This window comes from Carettochelys insculpta, chromosome 4, assembly GCF_033958435.1.
Source record: "Carettochelys insculpta isolate YL-2023 chromosome 4, ASM3395843v1, whole genome shotgun sequence".
Taxonomy (NCBI): Eukaryota; Metazoa; Chordata; order Testudines; family Carettochelyidae; genus Carettochelys; species Carettochelys insculpta.
The window spans coordinates 4,697,022-4,709,161 of record NC_134140.1 but is presented as its reverse complement, the minus strand read 5'-3'; the positions used below and the strand labels follow the sequence as shown (position 1 = coordinate 4,709,161).

General features: G+C 43.5%; 1 protein-coding gene across 5 annotated transcripts in view; it reads left to right on the top strand.

Moving 5' to 3' along the window:
* Window positions 1–12,140, top strand: part of EXOC6B (exocyst complex component 6B) — a 458,226-nt gene that overhangs the window by 213,006 nt on the left and 233,080 nt on the right. For all 5 annotated transcript variants that reach the window (XM_074992199.1, XM_074992198.1, XM_074992200.1 and 2 more), the window contains exon 7: window positions 1,690–1,866. In XM_074992199.1, coding sequence (XP_074848300.1) covers window positions 1,690–1,866 — 177 coding nt within the window. The remainder of the gene's footprint in view (window positions 1–1,689; window positions 1,867–12,140) is intronic.

Here is a 12,140-nt window from a genome sequence, read left to right as displayed (position 1 = left end):
TAAGTTCAGTGTATGACATTTTACTGCCGTCGCCTGTGTTGGCGATGTCCGTGTAGTGAAGGGGAAAGTCCATTTTTTTCCCTTAGACTTCTCTATCCTCTTTCTTCTAACTTTGAGAATACAGTCTGGGTCCCTGTATTATTTTCACAGCCATTGCACAGAAGCCTTCGAGTGCACCGGAAAGTCAAAGACTCTCCCCTTGGCAACTTCTTTCAAAAACTTTCCTATCTTCTCTTTCTCCAAGCTTGTCAGGGATATTTCACTGTCATCACCCATGTTCGCAATGTCTATGTAATGAAGAAGGAAGTCAGTAATCTTTCTTCCTAGACTTTTCTAACCTCTTTCTTCTAACTTTGAGAATACAGTCCGGGTCCCTGTATTATTTTCAGCAATCAGATGCGATCATGGGAGAGGAGACACTCAGTGGCTAGCCAGCTGAGAACACAGCTCTTGCACAGAAGCCTTATGGTGCACCGGAAAGCTGAAGACTCTCCTCTCTTTTTTTGAAAAACTTCCCTATCTTCTTTTTGTTAAAGCTTTTCAAGGTTCCTGTATTATTGTCAGGGATCAGATGCAATCGCAGGAGGGGGGACATTGAGAATTCAGCAACAGAAGGAAAACATTTCTGCAGACTTTTTTGCCATCTTTGTGGATGCCCTACTTTTCCTTCCTTCCACTGGGAAAAATGGATGTTTGCTTACCGGGGTAGGGGAATGAAGAAAATGCAATGAGGGAAGATGATCTCAAAGACCAGCGAGCGTATCCAGAATGCGACAGGGATGAGGGAACTCTGGGATAAGTTCCCACAGTGCACTACTACAGCAGTTGATGTTTGCCAGTTGAGTATGGCAGCAATAAGTCAACTTAGTGAGGAGCATGTGGGGAGGTAAAGATGGTCAAATTTGAACTTATAAATTCCAGAATTACAAAATCAATATTAATAAATTTGAATTTATCTCATAGTGTAGAGGCAGCCTCAGAGATTATGCTCACCAATAACAAGAAAATCCGTTCCAAGTTTCATATTAGCAATTTGTGCTTTTCTGCATAACGTCCTTCCCAAGAAACAAACGGTTGTAGCAACTTTCCTCAGAAGGGATCTCCACCAGATCATCCATTCCAGTCCTGAATCCTGGTTATTATCTCACTGAGAGAATTTCAGTTGAGTACCTTTACAGATCATGTAAGTTAAGAGAGCACAATTACATTCTCCTCCGGTACCACAAAAATGCTTTCAGGAATCTCTGGGGTCCAGATGTGGAGGGCTTTATGTTGACATGGGTTGAATAGAGGAACATATCCAATAGTTAAGTCAGTCCTTTTAATTTATCCTGTGACAATCACCACATGGCCTGTGGTCTAATATCTCTACATCGGTATTATAAATAGAACAGTATGTCAGCATGATGGGTTTGGAATTGTGATTTGTGAAGGGTCATGATATTGTTTGCATTATTGCATAATCCCATGAAAGTTTTTGAAATAAGTCTTCTGCTTATTTGGAATACGTAAATTAGAAAATGTAAAACAATGATCAGATCCATCTAGTGTTCACGTTTTTGTTTTGTTTTGTGTTTTTTGTCTCCTATTTGTAGCATTTCTGAAGGATTATATCTTTTGAGCAAAACGAATACATCTTGGAAAGTCACCCGTAACTTCAAAATCTGTTTTGTTTTTTTTTTCCCCTAGGCCCAGCAGCAAAGAAACCTGGATAATATTGTATCTCAGCATCCCAGGATAGGTGGTGGAAAGAAATATAAGAAAGATATCGGTGCAAGTTCAGATCTGGAGGTGAAGAACACTAGCCCCATGTCGGAACAAGATTCAGGGATCCTGGATGTTGAAGATGAGGATGATGATGAAGAGGTACTTTGCATAATATCAAAACCAGGAAATCGGATGGCACAGAGGATTGTTAATGTGACATTTCACCCAGTTTGTTAGCTCATATTTGTCCCACGTTGGTTCTGATCATGGGAATAATGATTAGTGGAATGTATGGAATAATAGAATATTAGAGCTGGAAGGGACCTCAGGAGGTCATAGAGTCCAGCCCCTTGCCTAAAGCAGGGTCAACTGTAACTAAATCATCCCAGCCAGGAATTTGTCAAGCTGGGACTTAAAAACCTCTAGGGATGGAGATTCCACCACCTCTCTGGGCAACACATTCCAGTGCTTCACCACCCTCCTGGTGAAATAGCTTTTCCTACTGTCCAGCCTAGACCTCCCCCACTGCAACCTGTGACTGTTGCTCCTTGTTCTCCCATTACTCACTACTAAGAACAACCTCTCTCTATTCTCTTTAGAACCCCCTCCCCCGCTTCAGGAAATTGAAAGCTGCTATCAAATCGCACCTCACTCTTCTCTTCTGAAAACTAAATAAGCCCAGATCACTCTGCCTCTCCTCATAGGTTGTGTGCTCCAGCCCCCCAATCAGTTTTTTTGTCCTCCACTGGACCCACACCAATGCATCCACATCTCTTCTATCCTGGGGGGCCCAGAACTGGACGCAGTACTCCAGTAGTGGCCTCACCGGTGCCTAGTAGAGGGAAATAATAACTTCTCTAGGGCTGTGTCTACACTACCACCTTCCTTTGAGGGAAGGATGGTAATTAGCATGTTGGGAGTTTACTAATGAAGTGCTACTATGCATAGACAGCACTTCATTAAGCCAATTACCCCCCACAGCAACTCCGAAGTTTTAAACTTCGAAGTACCAGCGTGCATCTAGCTGCGGCGCACTCACCAGTACTTGGAAGTGCTGGGGCAACTTCAGAGTCACCTTACTCCTCAAAATTTTGCTTAATGAAGTGCTTCTCAAAATTTTTTTTCCAGGAACTGAGGTAAAGCTGAGTGATCTATAGTTCTCTGGAGTGCCTTTCTTTCCTTTTTTAAAGATGGGCACTACATTTGCCTTTTTCCAGTCATCAGGGGCCTCTTCCAATCTCCATAAGTTTTCAAAGATAATGGCCAAAGTCTCTGCAGTGACATTTGTCAATTCCGTCAGTACTCTTGGATGCATTAGGTCCAGACCCATGGATCTGTGTATGTCTAGCTTTACTTAATAGTCCTTAACCTGTTCTTTCCCCACTGAGGGCTGCCTAGCTCTGTCCCATACTGCATTGCCTAGTGCCATAGTCGAGGAGCTGACCTTGTCTGTGAAGACAGAGGCAAAAAAAGTGTTGAGTACTTCAGCTTTTCCCATATCATCCATCACCAGGTTACCTCCCTCCTCCAGTAATGGCCCCACACCTTCCTTGATCCACCCTCGTATTAACATGTCTCTAAACACCCTTCTTTTTACCTTCACATCCCTTGCTAGCTGCAGTTCCAGTTTTGCTTTTGCCTTCCTCATTACTACTCTGCATTCTCCAGCAATATATTTATACTCCTCCTTAGTCATGTGTTGGTTCACAGTATGGCCTCATAGTGAACTGTGGACCACATCCCAGTTTTGGCAATCTCAGTGGAGAGGACAAACATTAAATAAGATCATAGTGAACTACGTTTTTCTGTACTAGAGATGGTTCTTCCAGGCCTTCCGCTTATTAGGAGTAATAATCTAATGTCTTTCATGGGCCCTTAATTTGAAAGAAGGAAAAGAGTCCATTAAGCAGATATTTTGGCTGCGTTTGTGGAATTGTGCTCTGATGTATATATTGGCTGACAGAGAGCACACATTTCCTGTGTCAGAGGCTTCAATAACCGATTATAAAGATCCTGTCTCATTAAAAACTTGAGCCATATTGAAAATTCTGCTATGTGTTGGAATCTTACTGCTTTTTTTTCTACCTACTAGGGGTCACATTCTCTGCTGGCATAGCTCCACTGAAGTTTAATAACTATTGCCAGTAGAGAACGTAAAATATATTTGTGCATAATATACAATCTCTCTGACCCTTGCTCTTGAAACACACAATTTCTTTACCTGCTGTTGCTTCCCCTCTCCAGAGTCCCCACCTCCTTTCTCTCAAACTTAGTTCCTTCTCCCCATAATCATCTTTATCTATCCTATCCCTCTTTGGAACATTCAATTTGCATATTCCTATTTAGTAATTGAAAATAAGAAATAAAAGCAAACTCAATTCCTTAAGATTTGAGCTTCCAGGGTGATTACAGATAATTTAGTGGAGAAGTGTGCATAACACGATAAGCGATAAAATTAAAATTTTTATTTACTATTAAATACATAGATAAGCAAGCAGGCATTGCAAACTAACCCTACACTGGCATTCACATTCCAAGGTGAAATGGTGCATTTAGGGGTGATCTATCCCTAAGTGAGGAGAATGGGTATTATCCTTTCTCTGAGGGACCTTAATGGTGGATGGGCGTGTCTAATCTAAAATTAGCCTGCTACCTTTTTTTATAATGCCCTTTAATTAATGAACAGTGCACCTGTATTTTACTATGTGTATATTTCTACTATCAAAATTGAATACTTTTTCTCAGTTAACATTAAACACAATCTTAATTAGCATCCGCATGACTACCATACCAATATCTATCAATATGGATAGCATTTTCCAAAACAGTAACACACTAACTTCAGAAACTTGTATAAATCAGAAAGGACCAAAATATGTTTACTTATATTTCTACTGGTCTCACTGGCTTGACCATCTGAAGCTTGCTTTTTGGAACTTTTTGGGCCTACTCACTTTTCTGTATAAATATAAGAAAACATATCTACAGGCAGCCCCTTCTATCTACTCTCCTGAAACTCTTTAAATGCCAGCAACCATGTGGAAGAACAGAGCCTCAGCCCCTTCAAAGTACTGAGAAGGTGGGGTATGACACTGGTCTTCAAATCTCCTACAAGGCTCCTTATTTTTTATTTTTGTGTGTGTATGAGTGTGTGTGTTGCACCAATACTTGATCCCACAGCAAATTAGCAATTGGTCAGAAGTTAAATATAGGGAGAAGGAATAGGCAAGGTATATTTTTAAGAAAGAAATACAAACCTGTGAATGTACATTAATGGAAATGTACATTCAGCATGCACACATCTCACTTACATGCTAGAGGGGTTGGGGGGGAATACAGAGTGGTGGTGAGACCCCACAGAGCCAGCTGCAGGGTCCCCAGCTGAGGGGTGGGGAGACCTGCAGCCCTGGGGCTGGAAATTGGCTGGAGTCTTCTCCCTCCCTTCCCCCAGCCGCGTGGCTGTCTGACAGGGAGAAGCCTCTTTAGGCTGGTTCCTGGTTTGGTGCTTGTGGGACCTGGGACTCTGCTCAGCCATGAGCTGGTCAGTTTCCCGGGTCCCGTAAGCCACGGGGAGACTGGAACCAGGCTGCTGCTTGGTATCCAGCTCCTTGCTGCTTAGGGGACCCAGGAAACTGACCTACTCGTGGTGCAAAAATTCGAGTTACTCTGGGGTTGCAGGAACCCAACTCCTGCATAACTCAATGGTTTACTGTACTCATAATAGTTGATTTCCCCAAATCTCTGTGTTCTTGCAGAGTTGTCCGCATTCCATGCTGCCAGGGAATATCCAGTTTGCTGCAGAATAAAATGAACATAAGAATGGCCATACTGGGTCAGACCAAAGGTCCATCCAGCCCAGTATCCTGTCTGCCGACAGCGGCCAATACCAGGTGCCCCAGAGAAGAACAGAAGACAATGATCAAGTGATTTATCTCCTGCCATCCATCTCCTGCCCTTTTACTGAAGGCTAGAGCACCATGCTTTACCCCTGGCTAATAGCCATTTATGGACCTAACCTGCAAAAATTTATCAAGCTCTTTTTTAAACCCTAATAGAGTCCTGGCCTTCACAGCCTCCTCCGGCAAGGAGTTCCACAGGTTGACTGTGCTCTGTGTGAAGAAAAATTTCCTTTTATTAGTTTTGAACCTACTACCCATCAATTTCATTTGGTGTCCCCTAGTTCTTGTATTATGGGAAAAGGTAAATAATTTTTCTATATTCACTTTCCCCACACCATTCATGATTTTATATACCTCTATCATATCGCCCCTCAATCGCCTCTTTTCCAAACTGAAAAGTCCCAGTCTCTCTAGCCTCTCCCCATATGGGACGCGTTCCAAACCCCTAATCATCTTAGTTGCCCTTTTCTAATGCCAATATATCTTTTTTTGAGGTGAGGAGACCACATCTGCACGCAGTACTCGAGATGTGAGCGTACCATAGTTTTATATAGGGGAAGTATGAATGCCAGTGTCCTGTAGAAAGTGGTTGTTGCTACTGAAAAATTTGGGAATAATAAACTACAATGGGCACCAGACCTGAGAAGCCTATAAAAATCTGCAAGTTGTGAATACCGAGGAGGAGGAGGAATTATTTAGGAAAGCAAAGTTGGTGTATGTCAGGCAAAAGGGATGAAATGAAGGAAAAAGAAAGTATTGTTTGAACTTAAGAGAAACTTCTTGACAGTTCTATTTACTATAAAGTTGAATAGTCTCTCCGAGGAAGTGGTGGCAGCTCCATTTCTTGGCACAATAAATATTAGACTGGCAGAACACTAGTAAACCTACAGGAGGGAACCATTTTGCATTGGCTGAATGATGGATGACTAAAGAGATCTTTCATTTCTGGATTCTCAGTAAATAAGATTTCACTCCTAGTTTAATGATACCTTTTGGAAGGTGGTTGGTTTAAATTGGCAACAGGACTAATGCCTTTGCAGAAACAAGTTTCAGAAGGAAAATGAGCAGTTGCTGTCCTTGGTGATGAAATCAGTAGTGGAAGAGAAGCGTGCCCAGAAGGAGCATTAATGAGGATGACAGGAGCTAGGCACCTTGTCAGAAGCAAGTGGAGAAGTAAAGTTTATTCATTCTGCTCATAGTCATAAAGCCTGGATCTAAAATGCAGCTCCTGTTTGTTGTTTCCTCCCTAACTCATTGGAGAGAGCAGTTCCTTAGGAGTAGACAGAGGAAGTATTTTTAATGATCTTAATCAGATTTCTTCCACTTGAAGGAAAAAAGCTGCTTGGAAAGGAAACAATAGTTTATTAGTGCAAATAACACTGTGTTCATCTGTAAGCGAGCACAGTGAAGGGCAACTATTAAATGTTGCAGGGAACCGTACATGAGTAAAATATTAACACCATGTTTTTCAGTGGGGTCTGAATATGGGATCTTCATCCTGCTTGCAGCTTTGGAGACAGTCACACATGTTAGTTATTGAAAGCTTGCCTGCCTTCTACTCTTGAAGAGCCCCCTACTTTTTCTTGTCTCTATATCACAGGCAGTCAGAGCATGGGGTATCCAATATTCAGGATTGGATTTACCAAATTCAGGTCAAATTAGTTGGTTGGTTTTAGGGCTGAAGGCCCTCAGAGTGAGTAAACAATTTTGGATTGTAACATTTGAAGCCACCATTTCCCGATGAATCGTGGTGTGCACGCCTCACCTTGCGGCTTTTAATAGAAGGAACTGTGGCAGGCTGGCAACCAAGGAAATAGGGTTAAAAGAAAATGTTCTCTTGTCACACTTCTTGCTTCAGCCTGTGGAGTGCATAGCAGAGCTCAGCATCTCCTGCAACACATCACTGTTTCCCCAGAGGGACTGTTTTAGGCTTATCTCTCCCAGGGAAAAGCAGAGCACTTCCGGCAAAGAAGCTGGGAGAGGTGTCAGGCAACACTTTCGCACTCAGGGGATGGTAGGGTAAGGTTAGATAGACTAAAGGCCCTGAAACCTTTTACAGCAATCGCCGTGGTTCACCACAAAAGCCAATCCAGGACCTGCTCCAACTATCTTTGAGAAGAAGTTGAGCCGTCAGACACTGATTCAACTTGGAGAAGCACAGAGAGATACTTCAGGACTCACCCCCAGCTATTGATCTGTCTTCACAGTGAAGCGGAGATGTTTTTGCCCATGAACTTTTCCTTGGTGGGGCTCTCCCTGTACTGGTAAACAGGCCTAGTGGCCAGGACATTTTGTCGTGGAGATTTATTCCTCAGAAATGTTCCATGCAGCTGTCTCCTAGTGCAGTGCCTCAGTGAACTTCTTAGTCTGGCCTAGATTGAATGTTCTTCACTCGTTTTGTTCAGGGTGTACCTTTTCTGCTTCCCAGGATCATTCGGACTCCTCACCCACATGGGGTCTTCGGTCTAAGCAGAGCCCCCTTGGCAAAGAGGGAAGGTGGTGCACAGGAGCCTACCTTGAGCAATCAGATGCCTCCTAGTGGACGTTGGTGTTCCTGTTACCTACCTTAAGAAAACACAGTAGAGCTCTGTTAATCTCTTTCAAGGGAGCAAAGACCTCACACACCCTCTCCAAGAGGGTTCACAGTGACCTCGCTTTTCCCAGATTGAAGTTGTTTCCTGTCCTCACTGGGAAGGAGAGGAGCTATTCAGAGCACCTGCTGGCTGGAAAGGGAGGAGGGATGCAATCGCAGCATGCCAATGAATTAGGGAAGACCGGCTGAGCAGATGCAGGTTAGACCAAGGATTATGGAGTCTTTATGCTAGAGTTTTAGAGCTTGGTCATGGAAATCTGTCCATGAATGACTTTACATCCAAGGACGACAGCAAGGTGGCAAAAACTGAACTCCAGATTTGGACCAGTGCCCATTACCTGACTGTCAGAGATGATCCAGCAAAAGGGAATCCAGATGCTGCACTGGTTGGTCCAAAGGGTTATTCTGCTTCTACTTAGCATGCTTGGCTATGGGAATGCTCCAAATTAATCTGTGGGCTCTGTTTAGCATTCTTGGAGCAGGCAATCGGAAAAAAGAGATTAATCTGGAGAGCTGGACATTAATAGTACCTCCTGGAGGACTTGCAATCATCTGACTTTGATCCAGTGTCTCTTGGTGTTTTTTGTCTCGATCAATATTTAAACACACCAAAAATGTTAATATTTTGTGGGAGATGTCTCTTCAAGTCAATCAGAGTGGTCTTGCTTGTTATCAGAACTTCATTGGGAAGAACGTCTGAGTTTGAAGGACTATCCAGTGAGCTCTAGTATTGCACGGTTCATACAGATCAGATGGTGCTTGGAATAGGTCCTGACTTTATTGCTAGGTTAAAATATGGCTTGGTCTAGATGCGTTCATAGGGCAGCAAAAGTAGACCTAGACTACAAAAGGAAATGGAGCAATCTGCAGCCTGAGTCATTGTGTACTACCCACAACATGGGGTAAAAAGCCTCAAAGGATCGATATCCACTGGGATTAGATGACAGATGTTGCAGATGTAGGAGTGGTATACCTCTATTAGCAATTGAAGCTTTGTCTTTAAGACTAGTAAACTTCATTCTGGGGCGAGGGAACCTATCCACTGTATGCAGAAAGATGTCGGATGGCAGCTTAAGTATTTGCTGAATATTGTGCACTGCACCGCTATAGTGCCTAAATAGAAGGTGTAAATAAAGAAGAAATCAAATGAATAGGCTCCCTCTTGAAAGATCTCATAAAGCAGTTCCCATCAATGTCAGAGTAAAAGGTTAGTGGCTCTCTTCTTGTTGACATGCAGAAAAGGTATTCATACTTACATGAAAACTTTCTATCTACACTTAGCAATATCCACAGATAAAGCCCATTCTGGCCGAGCGTGGGACAAAAAACAAAAAGCAAAGCATTCCTTAGGTGCCACCTATGTCAACGTATTCCAGTTTCAGAGCTAAGAATTTGTTACAAAAATTAAGCTGTCTAGAATCTTGAATCGCAGAAGCTACCCCCCCAGTCGTGAGATGCTTCAAACAGAGGTGTTTGGGCTGTGGGCAGGGACTGATGGCTTTGCCTGCCCCTCCCATGCACAAGTGGGCCAAAGACCTAGTGTTAAGATTTGTGCTCTTCACTGTTTGAAGAAAGGAAAATTTCAGGCTAAACATGGATCCACTTTGTTTTTGTGAATATAGAGAAAGGGGATGAGTGAGTTGTTGATAGCATAGTGGAATGGTTCCATTTTATTTTTGAGGGGGCTTTAGGTTCCTTTCTTTGCAAGCTCACAAACAATCTCTGCTGCTTTTCAACCCCCAGAAACACAAGATTACTAGGAGAGTAAAGCAAGTGCTTATAAAGAGAGATTCCAAACCTCAACTATCAGATGTGTATCGGTTGTGGTATTGTTAGTTACTTCAGAGTCTAAAACACTCTTCATCTTTGCATTCAGGCATGATTTTCAGTGATAGTTCATTTCTTTTTCCTACCAGTATGTGGCATTCCATCACAAAGTATACGTGCTGAGCTTTGCTTGTGTATTTAACTAAGTATTGTCAGAGTGGCAAGTTTGTAAGCAGTATGAGGTAGTACAGACATCAGTCTCTGGGGTGTCTCTTGCTAATCTGCCCTAATTCCGGTAGGGTTCATGAGCAAAACTGTAATGGCCCACGTCTTTTTTTTGACAAGTGGTAGAGAAAGTTATGCAATAAACTATCTGGGGAACCTAATGACTGCTAGGAAAGCAATAAGTGTATTGTTCCAGTGCAGCAGAAAACAATGAAGAGCGTTGGTCAGTGTTTTAAATTTGCTATAGTCATTTGTTTCAAATATTTTGTACGTGCAAAAGCAGACAGTGGACCGAGTCTGAAAGGAGTTCAAAAGGCTGGGTGTGTTATTTCATCATTTTTAGAGTTGGAGCTGTGTGTTGAGGGAACAGTCTGTTCTTTTCCTCATATTAAGTCAATCCTAGGTTAACATCCTGCACAAGAAAAGGGAGGTTTTGAACACTTCCACAACGATGTGTGTGATCTTCTTAAAACAGATATTCTGTAGAATTTGTGCATGATTGTCTGAAAATGCTTTGCAAAAACAGTTTAAATCTTAACATAATGTCATGATCAGGAATCTGAAGTTGTTCTAGAGCAGTAGCTCGTCTGTTGTGTATATCTGGGCTTTAATATTTTAAAGCAAATACAGAGCTTTCAAATAATTTGTGGACTGCTTTTTAAGAGAGAGCTTCTCTTGTGGATCAGCTCCACTCCTCCTTCCTCTGATCCCATATCCCTTCATTATCAAAACATTTCATCTGTGGACCACTGGCCTTCGCTGCAAGGACCACTAAGAGTCATCGCTAAAAATCTGAGAAGAACAGTTGCTTGCTCTTGCATTTAAATACATGGGAAATCTTTGACTGGTTTGGTAGTGATTGTATATTGTGAACTGGTGATGCTTTTTCAGCTGTTTACTACTGTTGGTGTATTATTGGAGCCTCATTATGCTGAGTGCTGTACAAACACATAGCAAGAGAGAGTTTTTGTATGAGCAGTTTGCTTTTTAACCTGGACTACACTTCAAACTTTGGCCAGAATGGTACTAGGGTGTGAAAACTCCATGGTTGTGTGCTGACTTAACCCCCTGCTGGAGGCCTGCTGTGGGCAACAGAAGCACTCTTCTTTCAACCTAGCCACTGTTGCTCAGGGAGGCAGTTACTACAATGAGTAGCGAAACCTTTCAGTTATAGTAGGTGTTAGTGGTATAGCAATGAAGCCTTAGCTACATAGCTGTAAACCCTGTAGTGCCGTGGTGTCCAACCAGTTCTGAAGGCATAGTGCAGAACTGTAGTGTAGGGGGGGAAACTTTTTCAAGTGGGGGGCCACTGACCTGTAGACAAATCAGTCTAGGGGCACAAGTAAGAAGCAAAAGTGATCTGTCTGGGAGCGAATGGTCTCGGTGGGAAGGGGTGCAGGAGTGGGCTGGGGGTGTGGGTCTGTGTGAGAGGAAGTGTGGGAGGGAGAAGGGGGCAGGAGCAGGGTGTGGGTGTGGAGTCAGGGTGGAAGAAGAGGGTGGCAGTGGGGGGTCTGGTTGGAAGGGGGTGCAGCAGCTGTCTAGGACTGGGGAGTCTGGGTGATGGGGGTGCAGTTACCTTTGCGGCATCCCTGGATACACGTGGGTCTGCGTCCCTTCCCACCTGCTCCCAGGCACCACCCTTTGCTGCTCTAATTGGCTGGGATTCTATTCCCTCAGAGGAGCAGTAGGAAGCCTCCAGGCAGGCAGCTGCTGCTGTTCCCCTTCCCTGCTCCTGGCTGGGAGAACAGCAGCGACTGGTAGCAGAGCCTGGAGTCTGGAGTCACTTCCAATTTCCCAGCCCCCGGCAGAGCCCACTATCCGGACCTGGACCTCGGCTTGCATTATCTGGACTGCAAGGCTCGAAGCTTTGCACCCTCCACCTGCCACAGGTCAGACTTTATGGAAGGAATCCCTGAGCCTCGTGGTCTGGATCCAGACAAGCCACAGTT